General features: G+C 43.0%; 2 protein-coding genes across 9 annotated transcripts in view; one reads left to right on the forward strand and one right to left on the reverse strand.

The window, feature by feature from the left end:
• Nucleotides 1-8,301, forward strand: part of slco5a1 (solute carrier organic anion transporter family member 5A1) — a 36,002-nt gene extending 27,701 nt beyond the window's left edge. For both annotated transcript variants that reach the window (XM_004546633.3, XM_076888130.1), the window contains exons 7-10: nt 3,818-3,977; nt 4,392-4,633; nt 4,734-4,798; nt 5,624-8,301. In XM_004546633.3, coding sequence (XP_004546690.2) covers nt 3,818-3,977; nt 4,392-4,633; nt 4,734-4,798; nt 5,624-6,081 — 925 coding nt within the window. In that variant the 3' untranslated portion in view covers nt 6,082-8,301. The remainder of the gene's footprint in view (nt 1-3,817; nt 3,978-4,391; nt 4,634-4,733; nt 4,799-5,623) is intronic.
• A 499-nt stretch (nt 8,302-8,800) lies between these two features.
• The window catches only part of sulf1 (sulfatase 1), an 80,532-nt gene continuing 62,219 nt past the window's right edge, over nt 8,801-27,113 (reverse strand). For 4 of the 7 annotated variants that reach the window (XM_012917871.4, XM_012917870.4, XM_076888129.1 and 1 more), the window contains 15 exons: nt 25,495-25,664; nt 22,748-22,898; nt 22,483-22,658; nt 22,201-22,329; nt 21,601-21,657; nt 19,642-19,768; nt 16,954-17,167; nt 16,176-16,422; nt 15,992-16,088; nt 15,802-15,896; nt 15,535-15,606; nt 14,606-14,778; nt 14,275-14,417; nt 13,929-14,052; nt 8,801-10,801 (listed from right to left, as the gene is read on the reverse strand). In XM_012917871.4, coding sequence (XP_012773325.3) covers nt 9,852-10,801; nt 13,929-14,052; nt 14,275-14,417; nt 14,606-14,778; nt 15,535-15,606; nt 15,802-15,896; nt 15,992-16,088; nt 16,176-16,422; nt 16,954-17,167; nt 19,642-19,768; nt 21,601-21,657; nt 22,201-22,329; nt 22,483-22,658; nt 22,748-22,898; nt 25,495-25,664 — 2,925 coding nt within the window. In that variant the 3' untranslated portion in view covers nt 8,801-9,851. Of the gene's footprint in view, nt 10,802-11,480; nt 11,532-12,447; nt 12,482-13,928; nt 14,053-14,274; nt 14,418-14,605; nt 14,779-15,534; nt 15,607-15,801; nt 15,897-15,991; nt 16,089-16,175; nt 16,423-16,953; nt 17,168-19,641; nt 19,769-21,600; nt 21,658-22,200; nt 22,330-22,482; nt 22,659-22,747; nt 22,899-25,494; nt 25,665-27,113 lie in introns of all 7 variants that reach the window. The other 3 variants (XM_012917874.3, XM_012917875.3, XM_012917873.4) reach the window with 3 other exon arrangements.

Genomic DNA, 27,113 nt, shown 5'->3' on the forward strand with positions numbered 1-27,113 from the left:
GTCATGTGACGTGTCAGCCCCGGGGGCAGAAATATGGAGTGGTCTGCTGGCACACTCAGCTATGAGCCCGCTCGCACAGACGGGCGGTACCATCCACACGGCGACCCTGGATGATGCAAAAGACCCTGCAAACTGATTACAAACATTGCAAATCTACTGTAATAATTTCCTCCTCTCCTCCTACTGTTTGCTGCTAGCATTCTCAGATGTTACGTGTGCAAGCATACAGGGATAAATAATACAAATGCAGTGAACATGACAAGTATTCACAGCACTTCACTTATTGCACATTTTGTTAGATTTACAGCTTTATTCCAAAATGTATTAGGTTCAAGTTTGGGCTCTGGCTGGAACACTCAAGGACATTTTCAAAGTGGTCCCAAAGCCTGAAGCACACTGAATGATGTCTCTCTACATTTGTATTCATCTTTCCCTAAACCCTGACTAGCCTCCCAGTTCCTGCTGCTGACAAAGCAGCATGATGCTGCCACCACCGTGCTTCACTGTAGGGATGGTATTGGGTGATATCATTTAACCTCCTAGGACCTGGCGTCCACATATGTGAACATCACATTTTGGGTTATTTAGACCAAAATACAAACTTTTGCTCTACAAGGGCCTGATATCCACTTACGAGGACATTGTACTGCCATTGTTCTGTCGAAATTCAAAATGAATGTCCTCATATGTGGATCTCATTTTTCTCAGAAACAAAAATCAGGTAAAAATAAAAAATCAGGTAATTCTTTGTTTTTACACTCATCTGGTCCCAATCAGCCCAAATAGCAAAGAGAAATTAAGAGGTTAATAATAAGGTGATGAACAGAACCTGGTTTCCTCCAGTAGCAACAATCGGCATTCAGGCCAAAAGGTTCAATCTTTGTTTCACTAGACCAGAGGATTTAGTTTCTCGTGGTCTGAGAATCCTTCAGGTGCCTTTTGCAAAACCCAGAGTAGGTTTTCCACCCTGTTGACCCAGGATAATATTGAAAACCTGCAGGACACTGGCCCTTGAGGCCTGTAGTTTCCCATCCCTGTTCCAGAAGGTTCCCCTCTCACCACAGAACAACACAGGAGCTCTGTAAGAAAAATTAATGGAACAACTGAAGTGTTGTGAATACACCAAACATTTTATTAGCCAAGAAAACTTACATTAATTAGGCTCAACCGAAAAACCATCCAAGAGTGGACGCACTTGAGTTGACCTCAAAATTCACAGCAAGCTAATGGCTCTGTCACACAAGTTTACTAAGAACAGATTGTATGTAATTGCCAACTTGACCCCATTCAATTACAGACTGATATCAGATTGACGCTGTCTTATGGCAACATTTATGACAGGGTTAGGGTTAGGTTAACTTCGAAGACATCACTTTCAGTTTAAAATAAAAAAGTAATATCGCAATATTTAGCATAATATTGTACCTTAAGTAAGTTATTGTGATAATATCGTATCGTATAATATCTGGTGATTTCCACCTCTAGTTTGTATCCATGTGTATCCCACTAAATACACTTAACAGTGCTTAACCTATGTGAAATGTGCTTTTCGCATAACTAAGTTAATTAAGGGGACTATTTACTACACTGCCAGTAAGCCCCTGTGCTTTAAAGTCCTGGAGCTGACTCATTGTAACTGTAGTTTTTGTCTGAGCCCATGTTTGTAGAGGGGTCAACAAGACTGTGTGAGCCAGCGGGCCTCCTCATTACGAGCAGCGGTGGTCTCTAGTCACAGGTAACACCCACACGGGAAATATTTAACCCAAGCTGCCCTTTGTGTCTGTACTCTTATGCTAGTCTAGACGCGGCTCTCCCCCTGCTGACAGACTGAGGACTATCTGACAAAAAAAGGACAAAGCCAGGAGGCATGTCGAGTTATGTAATGTTCTTAAATGTCTGCTAAAGTGTAATGTGATAATGTGTTGGGCTGGTTTTCTTAATTGAAAGCTACAGCATCTTCCCACAAGACCTTTGTTCCTGATAAACCTCCCGACATCACAGGTTTGGTTGTTGTCCTTTTTTTTTTTCTTTTCCTGGTCATTGTCTGCCAGCGTCAAAGCCGATTAAACCACTCACTCTCGTCGCTCTGTGCTTGGGTTTTTCATGCAGCGTTGCCTGGGCACAGTGATGCAAAATTTGCAGGGTTCATTAAAGGCCGGGGTTTGGTCTAGAAAGGGACATGTGCAATCAGTGCTGCAAGACTGCAACTCCATGAGCCTTAAATGCCTTTTCTTAAAAAAAAAAATGTATGCACACACACAGAGTCTGGAATGTGACACTGTTATGTCAGGGCGAGCCCAAATGTGTCGTTCCAGTGACAGCTAATAAAGATGAGCCTGGACTTTCCGGTCCTGTGAAAAATGATGGTCCAGTGATTTAAGAGTTTTTTATTTTTTTCCCGTTTGGCAGATTTTACGTAATGAAAAAAATTACTGGCAACGAGAGTAACCTACCATTACACGGCATGTCAAAAATAATCAGAGAGAGAGGCCCCACCAGTGTTGGCTGTGTGTGCTTGCGAGCGTCACTCCTGACCGCTGTGTTGTTAGGGCCTGTCCCCATCTGTTCCGCAGGGCTCAGAGTGAAGCTTCCCAGAGAAAACCCAGGGCTCGCTTCACTGCTCCCGGCTTAGATGAAGCCAAAGTCCTGTCTGGCTTAGAGCGACTGTTCCCACACTGCCTAAAGAGCCAGTGGAGGTGTCACTTCCTCATCCCCCCTCGTTTCTGTCATTCTATCATCACACATTCCACACGGCTAGATCAAAGTTAATCAGAAGGCGGATTATATATAGAGACAACTGTAAAGATTGTCAGGAAGATCAGCAGCCTCCTCAATAATACTTTTTCTTTGTTGAATATACAGCTCCACACAGAAACTATTTCAGTTTTTTAATTGCTTTTTGATGCTTTTTCCCCCCTTTTTTCTCCACCCTTGAAACAAAACTTTATGGCATGCTGAGAGGGAGAGTGGGACAAGTTTAATTGTCTTTGCAGCAGGGAATGTGGTTTAAAATGCTGCATATAGGGCCATTAATTTGTTTTCAATTTTCCCGGAGCTAAGTGACGTGCTGATCCTCCCGCGGGCTCACGCTTGCAAAAAGAGATTGCACTCACGCTAACCTGGACAAATTAATGCTTAAGAAATTATTAAATTCTCCTGCAAATTGAATGGCCAATTCCCCTTGCCTCCAGCTCTTGCTAACACAGCGCTCGTGTGCATTGCTAAATTAAAAATGAGGGGTGGGGTATATAAAAAAAAAAAAGACTTTGGTGCATTTTAGCATTAACTGATATAGTTGGAAAAATTGAATCGGCTGGAAAATATGAGGTAGAAATAAGCGCCGAGTCAGGCCAGAGGGCAAAATAAACAAATAACATTACTGAATTAAATGGAAAAAAAATGGCTTTATGATGATTAAAAATTCACTTTTTAAAATACCGTGCTCTGCTATTGGTGCATCTTCCACCCACTGATTTTTATTTTATAAACATATATCTAACCTGAGGTCTCTTACTGGGCTGGAACCAGCCAAAGCTGTGATTGGCCCCATAAAACCCCAACGTGCAAGCATTTGGTGACAGTGGCAAGGGAAAAAACCTCTGGAGGGGCAGCCATCTGCCGCAATCGGTTGACACGCATTCTCTCACATTCACACCTACAACCAGTTTAAAACTAAAGTTAGTCTAACATCCATCTCTTTGGACAGCGTGGAGGAAATGCAAACTCCACACTGACGATGAGGAGGTTCAAACCAGGGACTTTCTTGCTGTGAGGCGACAGTGTTTTTGTTCTTAGCGTCTACGCTTTTCCTCTGCAGCCCGACTCTGACGATGACCCACAGGAACCTGACGGGCAGCTGCAACGTGAACTGCGGCTGCAGGATCCACGAGTACGCTCCAGTCTGCGGCTCTGACGGCATAACCTACTTCAACCCCTGTCTGGCTGGATGCAGCACCGTCGGCAACGACAGCACTGGGGTGAGTGCACAATAGAGGGGGCGATTGCGTACTTGCTGCACTCATAGTTGCTTTTGATTTTGTGTCACATAATTGCACAAGCGTCAAATAAATCGGAGAATTATGAGTGGAAAAAGAAATCCGAGGAGTTTGCCAGAGGATACACAAATCATAATGGATACACAAAGACCTGTTTTCTGTGCATTCTCTTCTTGTAGCCCTGCAAATAGAGGAAATTAGCGAACAACAATGTCCCAGAGGAAGTTATAACAACACAAGGAAAGAAAATGTTTGGATTCTTTGCCTAGATCACTGATTGCACCATGTTGGTGGTGCCATCCAGTCTGTATGTGAATCTAAACGTCTGTTTTAAGGAGCTTTGTTCTGATTTAACTCAGTTTAATTGCAATTTCTCATTGTTGTTTTCTCCCACAGATCAGGAACTACACCGACTGTGGCTGCGTGCAGAGCAGGCAGGTCATCACCCCGTCCTCCGGCAGCCAGGTCAACCAGCTCCAGCTCGTCATTGTTAAAACGTACTTGAACGAGAACGGCTACGCAATGTCAGGGAAGTGTGATCGCACCTGCAACACACTCATCCCTTTCCTGATCTTCCTCTTCATTGTCACCCTCATCACTGCCTGTGCCCAGCCCTCCGCTATCATCGTCACACTCAGGTAAGGGAGGCTGTCCTGCCAGGTTTTGCCAGAGAACATCTAACAACCTTTGTTGAAGGGTTCTCAGTTTTTCATTCTAATGTGGTTTCCCTTTACCCAGGTCCGTCGATGAACAAGAGAGGCCTTTTGCTCTTGGGATGCAGTTTGTCTTACTCCGAACTCTTGGTATGTTTCTCATTATTTACACCACATAGAAAAACTGTCCTCGGTATGCTTTACCAACTTGTTAGTTTGGATGAATCTCTTATCATTGCTGCCCATTGAATCTACTTTGCCCATACAGGAAGTGCAAACGCTTTAATTTAGTGAAAAGTGAGTATTTGTTATTATTTTGTTCACTAAGACAGCAAACAGCTTTCTGAGCAGCTGAAGATGTGTCGTCAAGCATGTAGCCAAGCAAATCTGTCATCTGATGTTTTCATAGCTTATTTTTATTATCTTGTTCGTCCTCACTAACGCCACAGAGCGCAGGGATATGCCAGCTTGTAACACACCTCTGTGAACTTTTGAGCAGACAGGTGTAGAAAAGTGCTCGGGCTGAGTAAACGCTGCCCTTGCGTGGAATCCAATCAGCCTGGCCTTGCTGTGTGAACATAAAGTTGTCACAAAGTTGCAAAATGTGTGCAAGGATGCACAGCGGAGCCCTGTGTGTGTATGATTATAGAGTTAACACAATCTAATAATGAGTTTCATTATATACACCTATACAATGTTACTGAAGTTAGCGGCGCTTCTGATCGGCATAAAGACAAACATTGCCACCAAGTGGTAGAGAAATGGTACTGCAGTGCAGTTACTGTTACTACTGTGCTGTATGTATTAGGATGTATTTGAATTCTGTGAAATTAAGTTTATTAGCAAGAAAGTTTAATTTGAGTTAAATTAATTCAGTTCAATTAAATATTGTTATGTCAGCCTCAACCCACTGTATAGTTTATATTCAGTTGGCTGAAATTAAAGTAATTAACTACAGCTTCTCTCTCCCTCCAGCCTACATACCGACGCCCATTTACTTCGGTGCTGTGATCGACACCACCTGCATGCTATGGCAGCAGGACTGCGGCGTGCACGGCTCCTGCTGGGAGTACGACGTGACCTCGTTCCGCTTTGTCTACTTTGGCCTGGCTGCCAGCCTGAAATTCGTCGGCTTCGTCTTCATCTTCCTCACCTGGTACTCAATCAAGCACAAGGAGGCGCGAGCTGAGCGCTGGCGTCAGCACCTGCCTCCACTGGGTACTGTCAGCGAGCTCGTATGCCACGCCGGAGGCCAGAAGAGCCACGCGCGCACCCGTTCCTGCCCCGTGTTCATCCCGCCTCGACCCGAGCCGCCAGCCGTCCTCCTGCTTAACCGCGGCCACAGCAGCCTCAGCTGCCCAGGCAACGCCCTCAAAGCAATAACTCCCCCCATCTTGCTGCCACATCACCACCGAGGCTCTGCCCATGTCTGAGAGTGCGCCGGTTTCATAGTGACACGTGCCTTCCTGTCTGTGCATTTGCACGACACGGCGTCTGCTCACCACACCAGTCAGACGCCAAGCGGGGGGTCCGCCGCTGCTGTAGGACAGACAGGCAGAGACACAAGTGCGCCCACCACACCTAAAGGGCTGCTCGTCCTTTACGATGACAGGAGAGCGAAAGATGTTCTTTCACTCAAGAGCATATCATCAGCTGCAGCCACACGGCATCCACACAGAAGGTCAGACCTCCAGGTTTGGACGCTATAAAGACATCTCATGGTGCTACTGTTAAAGGGCAGGGCATTATCATTATGTACAGTCAGATGAATCATCATCAACACAGCGTCTAAAGCACAACCTGTACTATGCAAGCTCCTGTGTACAGCTCCTCCCTTCTCAGTACTGTACAGCTCCCTCTGTATTCCACATCTGTACCTCCTCTGCTCCACCCATACCACCACACTGTTGTCCATTCTTTGATAATCCCATTTTCACTTGCAGGTTAAGCATACTCTTGTGCATTTGAACCTTTTGCACCTGTTCTCTCGTCTGGTGTTGTCCACATCTTCAGTGGGACTGCTTTCTAATCCTTTCACCTCCTTCATTTTTTTTTCTTAACAGTGCCTCTCAGGCTGCCTCGGCCAGTCCAGTATAAAAGGCTAGCTACCAGGGTAAACGCTAGCTACTAAAAAGCCAGTCATTTCTTCTTCAGCTGGGCGACAGCACTTATTGGTCGTCACAGATGATCGTCTGCAAGTTAACCATGTAGCTCAAAGCAGGCAAAGACCAGTTGGTACAGTGTAGAATGACTATAGGCAAGAAAACGATATTTCATAGCAAGTGGTGTTATTAAAATGTTATTTGTCAGGCGGCAAAAAGAAGAAAGGAAATAAGAACGGTACATTATCTCTTACCATGTGCTGAAGTTACTGAATGTCCCAAAGATGTGACAGTAGGATTTATTTTTAAAGTGGCAAAACCCCCGTTTACTTTAACCCCTTTTTAAAAGCGTCGTCTTCAGAGTAAAATGATTTGTATGGAATGAACCTGCAGATGAACACGTGTAATTTTGGCTTTGTATTGTAAAGGCGTCTCCATACTACTGATCATCAGATGTACATAGTAGTATTTTAGAATATAAAAGTAGCAGTGCAGCAAGCTTGACCCCTTATGTCACTTATTGGGCGTTTGGGGCCATCTAGTGGACACAGAATGATGGCGCGTGAAGGCCAGTGAATGTTGCTGTTTGTCAGACCTACTGTACTATGAAATTATGGGTTTCTAAGTTAATCACTGCTCTGGATTAATTGCTTCAGACCCCCAAAGGTTATAATCGAGAGAACAGATGACCTGCTGTCTTGGATATTTATTTATTTAAGTCAGATGTTTAAATTTTTTCTGGCAAAGTCTGCTGAGTTTCCCGTAACACTGGGCTTGTGTTGTTTAAGTAAATTATAACTTAACTTCCTCTAATCAGGAGCATTGAAGCCTTGTTGTGTTCTGATGTTAGAAATATATAAAAGTGCATTGAAAAACTCAAATGTGAGACTTTTTTTTTTTTTTTTAAACCACATTTTTAGAAGTATTTTTTTCTCCACGTGCAAGGGGATACATAAGTCTAATAAAAGTAACAGTATTTTATATTCTGATTGGTATGAGTTAACAGCCCTGCCACTTAAAGATTATCATAGGTAGATCAAAGATTAATTTTTAGTGTTACCGTGACTTCAAATGAAATATTCATAAGTCATCATTGTGTAAATATTAAAGCAAATGAATCATATTATAGAGCTCACGTGTAGTTAGAAGCATATTTATAAACTAATCCATGATGTTGTAGTTAAAAAGGTAAAAAAAAAAAATTCTTAAAGCTAGAAAAATGAAAAAAAAAAGTGGTTGAACAGTATTATTCACACGGGAAGGTTCATTTTACATCACAAAGGGGAAAGGTTGGGATTATTGAACTGTTATCCATCAACTGAACATAATAAATTAAAATGTTGAAACTATGCTTCCCAGAATGTCCTCCTATATTATGATTCTCTGCTCTTCCTCCCCTGGGTCGTATTCATCACGCACTCTAAAGAGGACTAGCAACGTAGGATTACGAATCATCTGCTCACTTACTGTGATTGCTGCTCATGAAACTCTGTTCTGATCCTTAAAACCTGTGCAAAAATACCTTAGGAATATGTTCACTGCAAGGCAGAACAGTAACATTTCCAAAATATTACTTAGCCCAAGGCCTTCTGTGTTCTTAAAATTCGATTTTTATTTTTATTAAAGCATGAAAACATCTCTTTGAGGTGAAGTAAACTGCTCTCCTTGCAGGGAAGGCTAGAGAATCATCCGGCAATGCCGCACCAAGGCGGCGATTTCTGACTTTGCTGTACTGTACACACACTTGGATTTCAGTGTCCTGCTGTTCAAATGTCTGGATTGCTACTGGCACAGATGACTTTGTGTTGACTGCAAGATTTGCTTTCTTTCTTTTTTCTTTTCTTCAGTATTTACACTGAAAGTGAGTTTCCTGTACTCTCCAAGTTGAGCTTTTATTGCTTTGTGTTCCTCAGGAGCAAAAGTCTAATTACTGTTTGTGAACACTTGATTTACAAATGCCTTGAATACTTGATATTTGTCATTCAAATAAAATAAAAAAAAATCAATAAATAAAGAAAATGAACTTGCTTGAATCATTACACACGGAGACTTGAGGGTGAAAGGTTTTATTTCTTAACAGCGTCGTGGCTTTCCCGAAACCAGAGTTGTTCCATAATTTCTACACACACAGCTAATGCTGCAAAGAAAAAGGAGCTTCGTGAAACCAGTTTCCAAGATAGATGTGAAACGTTGCCCTTGGAGAACCTTTTAGGCTTTTACTGACATGGACAAACCTGTAACAGTGTGTCATAATGTAACCACCTTGAAATGAACTGGCCATGTGCAGCACCATTCTCTGTCGTACGGTGACGTTTCTTTACAAAGTTACAGAACCACACGAGGAAGACGTTCTACCACGCGAGCGCTTTTCTTGTGATCAGTGAAGAAAATCTTTATTTAAAAAAACAAACAAACCCCAAAACAAACGTGAGCAGGTGTCGTGTTTCACGCGCCTCGTAGCTGACTGTTAAACTGTGCCGTGATTGTCTGAAAGCAAAACAAAGTTATGTTGATTCTGTAACCTTTTTTAAATTATTTCATAAAATCTGAGTTCACAGCAGACAGGCAGTGGAGGACCAGGGTCGTTATTTTTTGGGTGGGGAGGGCTGTTTAAAAGTGCTTGTGGATTGTGATGAGAGTTTGTTGCGACTGGGCAGGACTAGGATAAACTGATGAATGGAGCATAACTAACTCGATGCTAATCACCCATTTAGAGATGGTTTAACCACTCACACCGTTTTTCATAAAAACATATTAAAAACATCAATGGTGTTGTTATCCATGTGGAATTCAGCATTTTTAATTCCAACACTTAAGTTTAGCTGCATTAAGGCTTTTTTTCTAAAAAAAAAAATATATATATATATATATTTTTTTTTTTTTTTTTTTTTTTTTTGAGGAAAAAGAAACATAACACTGTTTACTAATAATTGTAGGCAACAGTAAAAAAATAAACAATAACTTTAATACTCATTATACAACTCTGACTGACTGAGGTGGCATTATTCTTTTTGCTTCGCTCTTGGCTAGCACTCCTTAGTCACCGTGTCTTTATGGTGACCGGAAGTTTATTGGCTGGCTGGCCAGAGCGTGAGTCTGCCTCAGAGGGTCTGACTGGAGGGTTGAGGCAGAGAGCCGCTGGCCTCGTAGTCCAAGGTGATGGGCAGAGCTGACTGAGGCAGCACCACCCTGACACTCTGTGTGCTAGTCTGTGTGGTGGGGATGGTGGTGGTGGGAGGGCTCCCTGTGGTGCCAGCTTGGACCTTAGGCCTCAGAGTCTGCGAGACAAAAGGGAGAAAGCCTTGGGCGTGGAAAATATCATCCTCCTCTTCAGGGTCCAGGTTATGACTAAGACCCTGCGGGCTGATGGTCTTTCGGTGACCGGGGCCGAGTTCTAGCTGGGCTCGCAGGCTGTTGTGAGTACGCAAGAGATCATCGTGTCGCGTTTCGAGTTCTGTCAGCCCATTCCCGCTAAACGTTTCGCCTTCAATCTCCTCAAGCAGCTGCGCCCACGTATCGCTGTGGAGGACATCCCTGCCTCTACTCAGACCTGGTGATGATATCACTGCTGATTTTGACATAACGGACGTCTCAGGTCCGCTTACAAGCCTCTCGGGAAGGTCGTTGACAGCAGGCTCCAGTTTCTGTTCCAATGTGGGCCTGGGTGTGGGTCGTGCCGATGGTATTTTGCTGGGGATGGGGGTGGTGAGGCGAGTCTCTGTGACTAAGCCCGGCCAGACGTCACTGGCAGAAGCCAGCTCTTCTCCACTGCCCACTTCAAGCCCTCCACCCCCGGCCCCGGAGCCCAGCTCTGGCAGGGTGGAGTCGTCAAGCTTATGGGTTTGGTTGTTAAAAACGTGTCGCAGTGCAAACATTTTATCTACATCCTTCTGGAAGTTGTCCCAATTCTCTGGGCTGGGGCTGTAGTCAGGCCTACATTCATACAGGCTTTCGTTTATGCTATACAAATCCTCCAGTCCCTGCCAGTTCACCTCCTCATCTGTCAAGTTGGGTAGCTTAACCTTGTTGTCCTTCCCATATTGGCTGTGTGCTGTCAAAGAAAGAGAGAGACTGTGAGGAGCAGAAAAATACGGGGAGCTCTTTTCAGGTTCACTCAGTCGGCATGCAGTCACGCTCAGCTCCCAACTCTCACCAAAGCAGCCAACGTATAGGAGTCTGAGGCCTCAAGCAACACACACACGCTTCAGAAGTAGCATTAGAAAAACACAGTATTCACCCTGAGCTCAAGCCATGAGTAGTGCAAACACATGCTGGCTTTTTGCTAATTCAGAATAAATAAAAAAAAGTCTGAGGAAAAACAAAAATATTCAATGATCCATTATAATATACTAACAAGTAATATGTAATGATATAGTTAATGAAGGGCCTGGGCTCAACTGAAATGCAAAGTCAGGCAACCTGGAATAAAAGAATGTAATGGCAGAGGAAACAAAAAGATGGTCAACAAACAAAAGATGAAACTCATGAAGCAAAGTAAGAGAAAGTGCTCGGTAATTCCCAGGAAAAATGAGAAAGGAATTCAAAATGCTACGAAGAAACAAAAGTAGCAGCAAAAGCCAAAATCAAGAGTTTGTCTCAGTTTGATAAGTGCAAGAAAAGAAGCGTCAGAGCCGCTTTTGGTTGACCGTCCTCGAGGAATCGGCTCTCTTCAGGACTATTTGCAGCTAGGAAAATGGAGATTGTCTGACATCGGGTTTTTAGGGACTCACAGGAAGGAGAGGCTTGTTCTCCTCTTTGACCATTTTCGATGCTGCTGCCGCCTGGTAAGCAGGTGCCAGAAACAGAGGTCAAAAGTGCAGAGGTCAGTGCCTGGACAGAGAGGTCACGGCAACTCAAGTGTCCATTCTACTGCTAGCTAATGGCCATGAGTAGATATGAAGAGCTATCCTGAATGTCGCGTTACACCGGGACAAAATGGAATGACTGTGGCTGGCATGGCATGAAATGTCGAGTGTTAAAGGAATAGTTTCAAGTTTTGGGCAACTTTATTTTTTGCTTAAGTAAGATGAGGAGATGGATACTCCTCTGTCTGTTTTTACCCTTTGCTTTTGTGAGGATCAAACAAACGAGACATATATTGAGTTGATGAGAGGAGATTCCTGGAAGTCTCTTTCTATTCTTCATGCCTGGCAGGTACACACCATTCAGGGCTGTATATAAGCTTATCTCCCAAAAATGTCAAACTATTCCTTTAATGTCAGGTAGTGATGCATTATGGGGATGATGCGGTATCATGCATTGTCATTTACATGCACTTGATGCTTGGCCTCAAGTAAAGAAATATCCATTATTAAGACTTGGGATTATTCTATTTAAACAGCCATGCTATCCTATAAAAAGATACTAAAATGATCAATATTTTAACATAAGAAACTGATAGAAATGTTTCATCTTGAGCATTGCTGTGAAAACATGTGGCAGAGAGCATCTTAGCTGCTGCAAATCGACAATCCACAGCGAGCAAATATAAAGACAGACTGTGTGCGCAGGATGAAACAAACAAACAAAATATCTGTTATGCTTTGTTAGCGCATTCCCAGCATGCAGCCACAGATGAAGCGTCAGCACTCCGTGTATGACGGATTAATGGGAATGAGGCAGTTGGGCCCATGCAGGTGTTAAAGGGAGGAGAAAAAAAAAAAAGCCACTGAAGAGAAACAAAAACTTGGAGAATACCTGTGTGGCTCAAAGCTTCCTCCATCTTTACCTCCTGATAAAAATAAAAGCAGTCGATTGTTAATGTTTTGATTCAAGGAGGTGTGGGAGGGAAACAAACAGATCATTCACACTGAAGACGTCTTCATGCACCGCTCCTATATGCTATGGAGAAATGCAATCATTGGATGATTAGGAGGAGGAGGAGGAATGAGGAGACAATGGAGGAAAAAGTCTGAAAGGTCTTATGACTGGGCTGGGTTTAGAGATGAGGAGATTCAGAGTTAAGTGGTCTGATCACTTTACAGGTTATCCCCTTCAAAAGCAAAAAGGATAAGAGGTTATCCAGTCAGGTGATTGCTGAGGGTTAAGTCACACATCACAAATAGATTCTGCTGGACCCATTTCACCCCACAGTTAAAATTTTAATAATCTAATTTTCCAACTAAAACATCACTTGATTGAACCACAACAGTAATTTCATTGGTTCACAGAGCTGGCACCGTAACTGAGAAAGGGCAGCCAGTGCAAGTAAGAGATTTTCGGCTGTTTTGTGACATGTGCTGGCACGGATTTGACAAGACCAGCATGCCAGCGCTGAAACACAATCAGGTTTCTCAGAGCAGCTTTGGCCGCTCCAGTGCTCCACTCTCCAGCTGGTAATTACAGACATGAAAGTTTTATCCTCAGGACATAAACAACGCAGCCAGTTCATGCCACACACAAACGCTGTATAGCTCAGACTTTACAGGCTTAGGTCATACTGACATTACTTATTAACCGCCTCCATCACTGGGATGTCTTCTTTTAATGATCCTTGGACCAATTGGCGGTGATAAAAATAAATAAATAAATATACTGTGGCTGCCTATAGCACCGATGCGTGACAGGCTCGAATAAAACGACAGCCTCAATTGCTGTGATGACAGAGTCCTCCAAATAATATCCCTAACACTCGGTGACTCACAAAGGGGAAGATTGGCCACGATGCACAACTGTAACCTGGCCCTGTATTTTTCTTTTTTTTTTTGATAAATTCAGAATATATTCCAGTAGAGTGGGAGATCCTGAGCTGAAAGACAAGTCACAGTGCACGTGTAGGTGTGTGGGTATGTGAGAAGAAAACACAGGAAACAAAGGGAATGCATATCTCAGTGATGATTACTTGACCTCCACCTGAAATTTGAGCAAACTGAGTGGATCGTCCCCAAACACATGCACCATGCAGATATGTACAAACACACACAAGACCGAGACTGAGACAGATTCAAACCACAGAAGACTGGAACACAAATATTATCACATCGTCCCTCGGATTGTGAGTTATATTAACGATACCACTTGTTACACGCTTCAGTCAGTCTGTTTCTTCTGTGTGTAGAATCTGTTTCTGTCTTTATTGGCATCACAACCACCACTAAACCCAGTTCTTCACTCAAACGGGGAACAAACAGACTGAAAGGAGATTCTTTTATTTTAATTACTCTTTTTTTTTTTTTTACCTGTATCCAAGCCTTTAGGGCGAGGGTTACACTGCTTGTATCCTTGACAACTCCTCATCTCCATGAGCTGGGCATGGAGTGTGTTCAGCACCTCTCGATCCACTGCATATACTGCGTTGGTAAGCTGCCAACACAACACACACACAGACACTTGTTTTATTGTCATGATGTTATATCTTCTTGTTATATTCCCATGTAAATACCTGCAAAATTACTAACAGCACCTGTTCTTTAACAGATGAGTTTTATAACGCAGGAGCCAATGAAAATTGTTTAAGAGTGACAAAGCAGACAAACGCAGTGAGAGAGAGCACAGCTGACTGATTGTAGACAGATGTTCACCCACCTGGTAGGGGTCACTGTTGAGGTCAAAGTACTCCAGGAAGCCGGTGGAGAATTCGCAGAAGAGCGTGTTGTGGGTCTCGTTGATTGTTCGCAGGCACCAGTACGTGTTGTTGTTGGAGCTGGTGCACGCACAGAATGCCCCCACTACGAAATAAATGACACAGCTGCTGCCGTCAGTCCTAATCCTGACCATTATTTCAGGCGAAAACGTGAAACTCATTAAATGAATGGAAATTTTACGAATGTTTGACAACCAGATCTACATCATGTTAAACGCTGATCAAACAATCATTATCTCGCTGATGTTTGGAGACTGAAGCTAATAAACGCACGTGTCCAGAAGGGAGCCGTCTGCCAGTGGTCATTGTTATGCGTGAAGCAAGTGAGGCCTGGAAGGCTGCAGTCGTCGCCATTCCTCTGGCGCTTCTTCTCCTTCCTTTCCTTCTTTCTCCTGCGGATCTCGTTGTACAACTGGGCCTTCCCGTCTATGTCCCGCGCAGCCTCTCTGTCAGACAGAAACGTGAGAGAGGATTACAAAGGCGTGACGCAAACATGACATCAGCCCCTACCCTCCCTGGTGCAAGTAACCGCAGTAATTGGGGGGATACAAAGGGGACTTCCAGAAGGCCTCACTGATGCCAGGCTATGACAGCCTGTTTACTTTCATGTTTGAGGCCTTACTACAGTATTTCCAATTTTCTCTGGAATGACATTCTAGCCACTGTCCCCTCTTCCTCCAGCCCGAACACACGGCAGGCACTGCGAGAAACAGCTGCTTTACATAAGCATAATCGGTTCCCAGTGTTTCCTGGTGCAAGCCGATCACTGTGTTTGAGGGACTAACTGATTTCCCTCTCTGCTGGATCATTCTGTCTTTCCATGCAACTCAATCACTTCCAGACACACAATGACAACATCTGCTTTGTCATTTAAAGTCTATTGAGGGACCATTTATAGATGGCATGCCTTCTTTAGAAACCTGTGTGTATTTTAGGATCGCATACATCATTAACACACCAAAGTAAACGTACATGATGGAGTGTTTCAACTGTGATCTACAAAGCAACCGAAAATGAAGATGAGCTTTAGTGATGGATTCGTGCAGGGACCACCATGCAGATGTACGGTTAAAGAGCATTACAGCACACACCATTTGCACATTTTCAATCAGTTGCAGATTTCATGGTCAGTGTTAACTGAAAGATAAAATGCTGAAACTAAACAGGGCAAACTCAGAATTAAAAGGGGAAGAAAAACTCACTTAAACGGATGGAGTTGATCATTCCTGCTCTTCAATCTCTCTGCCTTGTTTCTGTGTCCTTTGCTATAATAGCTGTTTTTTATGAACAGAAAAGGGACCGTGGAAGAAAAGTTGTTTTTTTGTTTTGTTTTTTGTTGTTGTTTATTTTTTAATCCATGTAATCCAGCAGGGTTTGGAATAAGGCCTAAAACAAGCTTTAAAATCAACTTTTCCAACAATACTGGAGATATAAATGCATTTTTTAAAATGAAATTATAAGTGACTGACCTCTTCTTTCCACAGTCACAATCATCTGGCCGTGTCCTCTTCAGATGACCTCTTACTTCTCGCAGTTTTTTCATTTTTTCTTGAAGTGCTTCAATCTAGAAATACATAAGCAATACAACCAATGACCTTTGATAAAAACAAATATCCAGAAAACTGTCCAAGAGCCTCATATTGAACCTCATACACTCACCTCCTGGTCCACATAGCTCTTATGATCCTTCCACGCTCTGGGGGACTGGTAGATTTCTCTCTCGCAGTGGACGCTGTCGTTCACGAGGATGTAACACCTAAAAAAGATGCAAAAACACCCCCTGCTGTATTCTACTTTATTGACGCAGAGAAATGTAAGTGAGAGGGGAAATTTGATTGCTTACTTGTGGGTAACTTTCACAGAGTTCAGGTATCCGACTGCATTTGTATCATCTGCCAGCATTTCCTCTGAACCGTCGTCAGACCCCAACTCATATTCTGGTTCCTCTGGGTTGTAGTGACGCTTGGAGATGACACGAGGACGGACAGCTGACTGATCATCTGCCTGAAGGTCAATATCATATATTTGACCTTCAAACTCCACAGACAGAGACCTGGCAGGTCGAGTGTGGACGAAGCGTGGGCGATAACCTATTATAAAGAAAAAAGGATGCTATGTATTTCTTTTTACTCTCATTTCCACCTCATTTCAACATCGCAATGAAGTAAAAGCCAGCATCCTAATACACCAACTGATTTTTGGTAGGATATCCTATCTGGATCTTTAAGGCTTATTACATGTTCATACCATTGTTGTACTATTTCCAAGACACATCAGAGGGCATCAGACCATTTGATAACAAAGCCCCAACAGCCCACGCATGCACAAAGGCACGTCCAGAGCATACATTCCAGGACCTGTTGAACAATGTTTGCTTTTTCCATGCATGGGTCTCGCTAGAGCATAAAAAATCCATTGCCGGGAATAAAAACTTGAGGCTTTAAAGATTTCTCTTTCTAGTACTGAGAGACAGACATTAATGGGACTTTTTAAGAAAACAAAAGCTCTTGTTTTTGAAGTGAAATAATCTGACACACATGTATATGCATTTTGCCATGGTTTCAATTAAATCACTGTCCCTCTATATTACAAGAAGAAAGAGCAGGTTTGGGTATACTCACGGCGGCTTGTTGAGGAAGGAAACTGTCGGTGGGAGCGGCGTTCGGTCTTGGATCGTTTATACTGTGCGTCTCCACAGTCGCAGGCCCTCTCCCTTTTGTCGTAACTGTCACGGGGCTTTAGGCTGCGGGCTCTCTTCCTGGAGCCTTCTTTGGAACCACCTTTACACTTCTGTATCCTCCACTTCCCTGTGATCTCCTCAACGCAGTGCCATTTCTGCAGAAAGAATTACTTTTGGTAGCACAATAGGCTTGCAAAAAAAAAAATAAATCAAAGTTTCCTTGCAACAGCAATGAACACATCTTATTTTATTTCTTTTTGGGTATGGCTAATTAGTGCCTTAGATGTTAATGATATGACAGCACAATTTGAGATTTCACAACTAAACCTTTAAGAAAATGAGCACATGCTTCTAACAGACATATCAGAGCCTGTGGGAAAGAACGGCATCCAAAAGCAGCGAGAAAGATCAACCAAAACTAAAACATGAGGCGAATTGGGTCTGTCTGGTTTCTGGAAAACAAAGCGGAGAGCCATATCGTTTTCACATTGGGTATGTCCATACTATGTGCGTCACTAGGGTAATTGTGTAAATACATGTCCATACAATCGCAGACATCCCCCGCGCCATTTCCCAACATGAATTCATGCTGGGAAAAGAAAGTTTTGAAGCTAATTGCTGTGAGTAGTGCCGCTTGTTGGGTCTCGAGTAAACGAAAGAGACACATCAGTAAAGTTTGGTATAGATGATGAGGGCTGAGTGTGGGAACGAGGGTCCAAACAAAGGGCTATAAGTCAGATCGGGTTCCTTTTGGAAGAGCTTACAGACAAAACAGGGCTGTTATATCAGCATCAGACAAGACGTGAGAGCGAGAGAGAGAGATGTATTGTCACTGGAGGACGAGAACAATCTCCATATTTCTTTCTCCTTCTCCCTCGCCCTACTGCGAGTGCTTTAAAGGTATAAGAGTATCACTGCAGCAGCAGAAAAGCAGAATAATATAATATAGAATTTCAGGATTTCATCCTGAGACCGATCCATGTTGAGATTTTCCACTGTGCATATTAACAAAATAAGATAACTGTAATCAAATTTGTTAGCATGGATGAAAAGGAGAGAAAAAGCATTTGTTTGCTTTGAGCAAGAAACACTTTACTGGCCTCCAGGTTGCTTATATGAAGGTATAGTTAAACCATTAATAAGAAGCTACTTGCAATCAGTGTTGGTCAAGTTACTTGAAAAAAGTAATCAGTAACTAATTACTTCCCCCCAAAAGTAATCCTTTATTTTACTGATTACTTATTTTCAAAAGTAATTAATTACTTAGTTACTTAGTTACCTTTTAAAAACATGATTTACTACCTGAATAGGTGATAAAGCGATAGATCTTTCAGCCCAATTCTACTTTTTCTGCGTAATCCATCATAGAAAATGTAATCAAATGGAAAAGTCTCTTTTTAAAACTTGTTTTAATCTTTTAACTTTATGCATCAAGCAAACATTAAATTATATGCATCATTCTCTGACTGGAAGAAATTTGTTTAACATTTAAACCTATTTTCTGCACATTCCAGCACATAAAATAAAATATTTTTTTGTGTTTACACTCAGTCTTTCAAATAAGTGCAAGTGAAACACAGCAGAAAATAAATAAAATCAAAGACTCAGCGGTCCTGTTGCTCTATTTTCACCTGTATAGTAGGCGGATGTTTTCCCTGGTGCAGGTGTGCCGCAGCGGTCAGTGGAAGAATCCGCGAGTTTGTCTGTGAATTTCCCTGGTAGCGCACTGGGTGCTTGCACGGAAGTTTAGGGGTTTTTTCACTGTAAAAAAAGTTTTCTTCCCACGCAGTGAACAGCGGACGCTAATGTTTTTGTCACTTTTTACGGAATCAAACTTAAAGTAAGGTCAGTACTTCCACGCTTTAAACGCTGCACGCTCACACTCTCTCCTGCACTCGATATATTATCCGTTGTTGATCTGCACACAGCTGTTGCCACGAACGTCACGACACTCTCGCAAAAAAAAAAAATCACGGTTTTAGTAACGCAGTAACGCAGCGTGCTTACGGGAAAGTAACAGTAATCTAATTACCTTTTTTGCAATAGTAATCCCTTACTTTACTCGTTAAAAGATAAAATATGTTACTTGTAACGTATTACTGCCCATCTCTTCTTGAAATCACTTCAACACACTAGATGTACTTATGAGCACATATGATGAGCTTTCACTTGCATTATATGATGCAGTATACACCTCTGATGCCTATTGCTCCTGTTAATAACTCATTGTTATACACACTGTGAGGTGTTCGTTATGATGGATCTGGACTGCATTAGCCAAACCCTTATAAATCTCTGTGATTGAATACTACAGGACATTTGTAATAATTTGTCTTATTCTGGCCTGTCTGTTCCGGGGCCACAACCTCTACTATTTGGCTGTTGCTCTGCCAGAAAATTCATGGGCATAGATCAAAGGGATGTACCAATTAGCGCACCACAAAACGGTGTAAAGCGGTCCAATTATAAACCAGTTGTGGCTTTGTAGAACAGTTCAAAAGGCAGCTAAGAGGTCACTTCAAAATAATTGCATCGGCTTTCTTTAGTGGATATATCAGGGCACTCATGTGGTCAAAAGGTTGCAGAAAAAAGAAATGCGCTTGTGTGCAAATGGGTGTTCCTCCTTTACCTGTCCGGGCTGTTCACACGGTGTCTGGAATTCAGCCTGCTGGCAAGTCTCTCTGACCTTCTTGTACTTGGGGAGACTGTTGCTGTGTTGAGTACTCGCTGAGTCGTCCTTTTTTCTCAGGATCTTCCTACACGACAAAACAAGGAAAGCAAAACCATATCAAATGGTGAGTGACGTCAAATGGCGTCAAATTCAACTGCCCTGTCCCCTTTTCCTTTACAACCACCACCACAAACACTGGCTAAGTCTCTGCTACGGCCATGCCAACACCACTGTCCTTCCTCTTCCATTATACCTCGACTAGCCACAGCAGTCACAGACAGAATGAAGATGCCAGTGAGGCACAGAACAGCCTGTCCCCTTACACAGGAGGGCCACTGCAGTGTTTAATTTTTTGTTGCCGTCTTCTTTGGCTGGAACCAGCCAATGTTCACACGCTAGCTTGGCTGACGTATCTTGCCTTCAGCCAAGAGTGATTAAAGAGCAAACAGTTGTTAAAGACCCTCCCTGATTGCTGCATTACGTAGATGGAGTTTTAAACAACACAGTCAGTCCCAGCTGTCATCCAGCATTTCACAGGCTCAGATGTAGTACTGTAAGGTCATGTGAGGTTATTAAATCAGACAACATATCACATGACTGGTGCAGGAACTGCAGATAAAACTTCGACTACTGTATTTGTGTCAATAGAGTCAAGTTAATGGAGGCTAATCTTATCACTTAAAGAAAAGTGGACCTGTGGACGTCATTTAAAAAAAGTTTAGAGTTTAACTGAGAAACAGATTTAAAAGTCAGCAGGCTGCTGGCCGACATGAGCAGCAGTAAAGCTAACAAAAGCTTCTTTTATTCTCTTGATAACGTGTGAGAAATGATAGCGGTGATGTAGCAGTAACAGCAGCTGTAAAGAAGAATGTGACAATGTAATATACAATATTTTTCATTTTAATTTTTCTCCTTTTACACAGTTAGACTGTGCTGCCAGCACAATCTGCCTTCAGCCAGTGATTGTTCTCTTGCCTGTCGTTTTCATACGAGTGCCCTCATGGCTTTCTTTTCTTGTTTCTTCAACCTATGTTTTTTTTTTTAACCCTCGGGCAACTGTATATCATAAAGTCGAGCTTGACGGGATTATTTCTCTCCTCGGTTGTCATGTTTCTGTCAGTGTACCTCTGGCGTTAGCACAGCGAAGCATGTTCATTGAACAAAAGTGGACTGACAGCTTGGAGGTATCATTTTCTGCGACATATATCTTGTGGCAGAGGAGGTTAAATAAAGAACTGACAGGGTTTGTGAAAGGACACACACTGGATGGAATCAGAAAACAGCCTTGGGGAAATAGTCAAGTGTTTTCTGCAGTGTGGCTCCTGCATTCCACACTGGGAAAGCTGGTGACATGTCCTGTGAGTGGATTGAGTGTGAGGCTTCCAGCTATTCCTCAGGTAACATCATCCGGAGCTTGGCTAGCCTTTGTTTATTTTGCGTATGTCTAGTCCTCCCATGTTACTGAAATGTATCTTCCTCCTGTCTCCATCGATGCAAGCTAAGTCAAGTTTAGGACTATGATCTAGGATTGTGTACTTAATATATGCAAGCCCCCCTCCCCTCCGAGGAGACAAAGACTCGATAGCTTTTCTTTTCTTTTTTTCCCCCCTAAATGACCTGGTTACATGTGTCAGCGCCCCTTGCGTGAACTGTCATAATTTTCCAGGAATTTTAGCTTCGCCAAACAACTTACAACACTTTCAATTGGTTACACACTGCCGTCCAAGCCGAATGTGGTCAGGAAATGTCTGTCAGATAACAAATAACCGGGAAAAGCAGATGCGTTGCTCGAAAAGGGAACACGCACCGAGCCCTGCACATTTCGGGTTCATTTAAATGTTTTCATCAGGTTTATGTGACACACAGTGACACGGATGTGTTTGTGGTGTGGAAAGGGAATAAAGAAAGCCGGTTTACCCTCGCTCCACAAGGAATGTGTCCCTCCAGACTTTGGGTTTCCGGTTTGGTTTGAATCTGGGAAAACAAAACATACAAAGTTTATAAGCTTCATATGGCCTATGCACTCACTATCAGCTACAGCACGGTGGGAACAAAGCTAGTCAGAATTATGGAAGTTGATCACAGCAAGAACAGGACCTTGCGGGCGTAATGCTCTTTTAGTATTAAAGGGATTGTGCTAAGTTTTTCTGTAAAAACATTTTCGTGCAGATTTATTATAAATAGTGCAAGGCACAATAATCTTGCATTCCTTTTATACACGGTTAGTACAGTGGGTTTGCTGGAGACAAAAAATGATTCAGTTTGCAAACAAATTCTACAGGAAACCTCATAAAGAAGAAACTCAGTGTTTCCCAGCCAAAGTCCCACAGCCAAGGAAAATCTGCCAAATTGCCCCAAACCCACTCTGCCCAGCTGGAGCAAAAGCCATCATTTTGGCTATGGAAATTTGCATTTGCTCAATAGAAGTCAATAGAAAGAGTTGTTGCACATATGCACGCTGTGGAATTACATGTACATAGTATCCATTACAGCATGGCATAATGGATCCACACAAACCTGTTGCCAGTCCGTTCCTGTTCCAGCAATTTAAGGATGGGCTTTCCATCCATGTCTGGAGGGATCTCCAGTCCAGCAATGTGGAGAAATGTGGGAGCCAGGTCAATGTTTAGCACCAGATGAGGGTTTCTGGAACATTACAAGCGTGAAAGACATTAAGTTTCAAGTGATAAAACTGATGGATTGAAATATCAGAAGTTTACTCAAAGAAGACAACAAGAGTGCAGCAAAGACTTACTGAATGTTTTTATAGTAACAGAAAAAATGTGCGTAGTTACTTACACTGCCCCAGGCTCCACATTCGGTCCTCTCATGAAAAACGGTACACGGATATCAAAATCATAAGGCATTGACTTGCCCTTGACCAACCCGAACTGACCAATGTGGTATCCATGGTCTGCTGTATAAATGATGTAAGTGTTGTCCAGTTCGCCTGTTTCCTCCAACATGTCATAAATCTGTGTGAAAAAAAGCATCAGTAAAATGATCCATGGTAGATTACTCAATTATTTACAGTAACTACATATCCATTAATAATTACTCATACCTTCTGCACTGAATCATCCACAGACATAAGCGTCTGTAGCCTTTTCCGATGCAGGAAGTTGGTGAACTCCATGTGGATCGGTTTCATGGGGCCCGTGTACTGCATGATCCAATGTTTGTCCATATTGGGGGCATAGTTGTAGCTCGGGGTGCTGAAAGGGCAAAAGGAAAGGAGAAAGGAGACGGGTATGTTAAAAAAATGCATTATTTGGGTTTCATTGTGTTGCCGTTTAACTCGCGTAGAAGTCCGAAAAACATTTTGGACGTGTCCACATCAGAGCGCCTAACAGCCAAACATTTAAGATGCCAAAAACACCTGTCTGCTACTTTTCACAAACCTCTGCTCAGCAGCAGGTGTCACAGTTGTCCACTGTGCTTGACAAGCATCAATAGCCGCTCAGTTTGCTGGGGGAAAATGTCTTAATACTTTGCACCCAGCACCTTGACTGTTTTTCCACACCTCTCTCAGACCAGATCTCTCCTCCTCACACAGACACAAGTCTCCTCGCTTCACTACACTCCTGGCAAAGACGAGTCATTTGAGGGTTGGCACATGCTTAAGAAAATAATAGGTCCAAAAGTCGGGTTTGCAACAACTTCTGGTCTAAAAAAGCAAAGAAGTCATGCTCATTTGAAATTGGGGAATTACAAGACTGGACAAAGGCAAGACAGAGAGAAAAATGCTTGCGTTTGTCAAGTTTGTGTTCAGCTGAAGGAAAGTGTTCCCCTGCTTGCAGTAAAGGGAAGCGGAACACCTGATGTTGTGCAAATCTTCTGCAGTTGAAAGCAAAATAGCACACAAATTATATACACTAAGTATATATAATGTACGTAGAAACCCACAGAATCTCAGTAGCAGTGAAGTTGTGTCCCTTCAGCTTTAAGTAATCCACTTTATAAATGAGCAGCTTCTACCCCTGAATAAACAGCCCAAGCCTCAAAATCTGCGTACTTAATGAAGACTTGCTTTGGGAGCTACTTTGTCCTCAGTGACTGAGCTGCCTTCTGTCCTCGTCTCCTCAGGACTGCTTTGTGAGAAGGGTGAACTCTTCACCCACTTAGCAGGCGGTCTAATAAGACCCACAAAGGGACCCGTTTCTGGGCAATGGGCCACCAAGGTATGGGGGCGCTGAGCACCAGGGAACCAGGAATGTAGATGTCAGTGGAAAGACGCCAGTCCGTAGCAGAGGTCACACCTGCATACTGTTGCATATAGTGCAGGTCTACCTTATTGTCTACATTATCCTTGGCTTACAGGAGCACTCCATGCACCCTAAAATGCCTCCTAACCTTAAAACGTTAGGAGGCACGCTTGAAGATGAGAGAGTTTCCATAAAGCAAGTTTTTAATCTATGGCCAGAATAGCATCTATCACTCCCTGCAGGGAAAGACATGCCATTGACAAACCGCACCAAATCTACGGTGTTTAAAATAGGTCGGGAACATACTTCGCATCTGAGAGAGAGTAAAAGCACCTGAGGAATGTTAATGACATTAACATCAAACCATCCCCAGCTACTGGTGCTGTCAAAAGCACAGACGCTTGTTTTGATTTATGAAGCGGCTCCTCCTTAACTGCCACGCGGTCTCTTTCCATCTCTGTGCATAACACACTAGCTGTAGATGGCATCTACTACAAAGTCATCTTTCCATAATCCAATTTAAAATGGAACAGTGTCAAGAATATTCCCATCTATAAAAAGAAATTTTTGAACATCGGAAAAAAAGTGTTTCCATAGCTGTTATGAAAGTTTATAGTCAAACAAACACCCAACCATGCCAACCACCTGGGCTCTCCTTAGTACCACTTAATCTACACAAACACACACACAATAACTGGGGCAACCCCTTTAGTCACTCGTGGGCCCCAGCTCCACCCCCTTCACCCGGAGACTCAAGCTAAAAATAAATTAATAATGTCACAAAGGGTGTTCCAGAGCGCACAATGCATTCCTCTGGTCCTAGGAGCTCCAGGGCGAAACTGCTGATTGATATGGATGGGGTCAGGAAGTCCTTTGCGAATTGCACAGGCGGGGAGGAAGGGGTAAGCAGAGCGAGCTGGAAAGAGAGAAGGAGATGACACTGGGAAACAAGGAGGGAGAGGTAAACAGAGTGATAGAAACAGAGATATACAGATAGAGAGACAGAGGGGTAGTATAAATAGATGACAAAGTTAAGTGTGACAGAAAGTGAGAGGCAGGAACACTAAAACCTCTGGGAAACATAAAGAAAAGGTAGTATTGAGTCTTCAAGTCCAAATCTAGTTCTCTAAAACACCATGCCTCCACACATTGAGCCGTGCAGTGAGGCAGTAGGGCTTGGTGCCAGTGAAACAACCCAAAGTACTGCAGCTTAACTCAATGAGAGCTGCTGGAGGCCAGTGTGGGTTTGGCATAGAGCACAGTGCTACGTTAAAAAACCATTCCCGATCTTCCCTATGGTATGTGCCTCAGCTACTCTTGGATGATAAATCATTTTGATTTCACGCTTGCCAAGTCGTCGCCCCCAGCGGCTTCAGAGCAACCTGTCATCTCGTGGGGATTGGGGTGCATACTTACTGTAATAATGTTAGGCAAACCAAATCGCAAAAACTCAATTTAGCTGTTAATGAGACAAAGGCTGAAATCAAAATCTGGGCCCTAAACACTCATTTTTCATTCTTCTCTAAGGCTACAATTCCTGTGTCAAAACCCTGATTAGTGTATATGTTTGAGCATGTATGATAATCTGAGCCTCAGTATTGCTTACATGTGCTGCGAAGCATTCGGGAAGAATTCGGCATACTGTGGCGCCGAGTCTTCTGGGCCGTGAGGAGCAGCGTGACTGACGACCATCATCACGGGACGGTGCGGGTACATCTTCTTGGACATGCGGAAGAAGCTGATGCTGTCGTTGGTGATTAGGTCAGTGAAATAGTCCTTTGAAAGAAGAGCAAAAATAAGGCCCGTTAAAAGGGCGAAAAGTCTAAAAGAAAAAACCTAGAAATAAATATGGAACTGAGGGAAAATATACACCAAAAAAAAAAAAGAACATAAATTACACAACACATGCTTTCATAACTCATTTGCAGTCCAATCACCGTGACATGTTGCTTGCCTTCGTCTAGTCACTTTCAAATAAAGTGAGAGGGGCCATTGGGGATATGAAGTGGGGCCATTGAGTACACTACGGTACCAATCTGTCGAGTCAACAGCTGGCAGCTTGCCTGTGTGTGTGTGTAAATGAGTGTGCATATGTGTATACAGTATGTGGGCAGTTGCCTCATCAGTGAATCTCTGCACTATTGAATGTGACACCACTTGATGGCGAGGGGCCAGGCCCTTTTAAATAGCATGTTGTGATAAATTTGCTTTCTGCTAACTTCATTTTATTTCGCTCACTTTCTGCTACATCTCCCTGCTTCCTTTTGTCTTTTTCACACAAAGTGACATCAAAATATCTTTTAAGAAACTGAGATATTGGCTTTGGGTAATATAAATGGTAAATGGACTGGTTATTATACAGCGCTTTTCTCCTCTACCTAAGCACTCAAAGCGCTTTATACAATTTGCCTCATTCACCCATTCACACCATTCATACAAGCACTTTTTCTATGCTTCTTCTATCTGACATTTACACACATTTATACTCTGATGGATGCATGGGAGAGCAACTTGAGGTTAGTATCTTGCCCAAGGATACTTGGCATACAGACCGGAGCAACCAGGGATCAAACCAGAAAGTAGACTCAAGCGCCAACAACAGTTCTCAAGATGCCAAATGCTGTGTTTCTCTAAATTAAACACCACAGGCAAAGAGAGAACAACTGGATGAATGTGAAGAGCTTAGACACAGGAAATGTGAAATTGTCACAACACTGTACAGCAGTCCCACCTTGAACTGAAATTACAGTAGCATTCGCCAAGTTTCCAAGAGAAGACCAACCATTGTACCTGTTGTTGCTGCCTGGCATACAACAAATGAAAGGGAGTGCCAGGCTGAGAATCAAAGGGTAACGGGTGATTTCCTTGAAATGTCAGAAGTGGGTTTGGCTGATTCATCTTGTCTCTATTAATAGGTTTTACAGCTAGACCAGCTTTAATGGCCTGGCGGCTGTACATGCCCGTGGAGGCCGATGATTATGTGCACATGGCAAAGCACCGCCGTGCACTTTATGTTGTCAGCTCCCAAATCTGAGCCACTGCTGCTGAGAGCTCTGGCAGGTCAGAAGGAAGTGACAGTGTCGTGGGGAATGCCTGGCCAGTGACTATAAAATAGTCAGGGAGGTGAAGAATATCACTTTTCCCTTTTGGAGCTGATTGGTAATAGTAAGTGGCACTCACCCAACGGCACCCCATTAGTACATGGTTTCATTTTCCCAAATCGTT

The sequence above is a fragment of the Maylandia zebra genome, linkage group LG9 (genome assembly GCF_041146795.1).
Source record: "Maylandia zebra isolate NMK-2024a linkage group LG9, Mzebra_GT3a, whole genome shotgun sequence".
Lineage (NCBI taxonomy): Eukaryota > Metazoa > Chordata > Actinopteri > Cichliformes > Cichlidae > Maylandia > Maylandia zebra.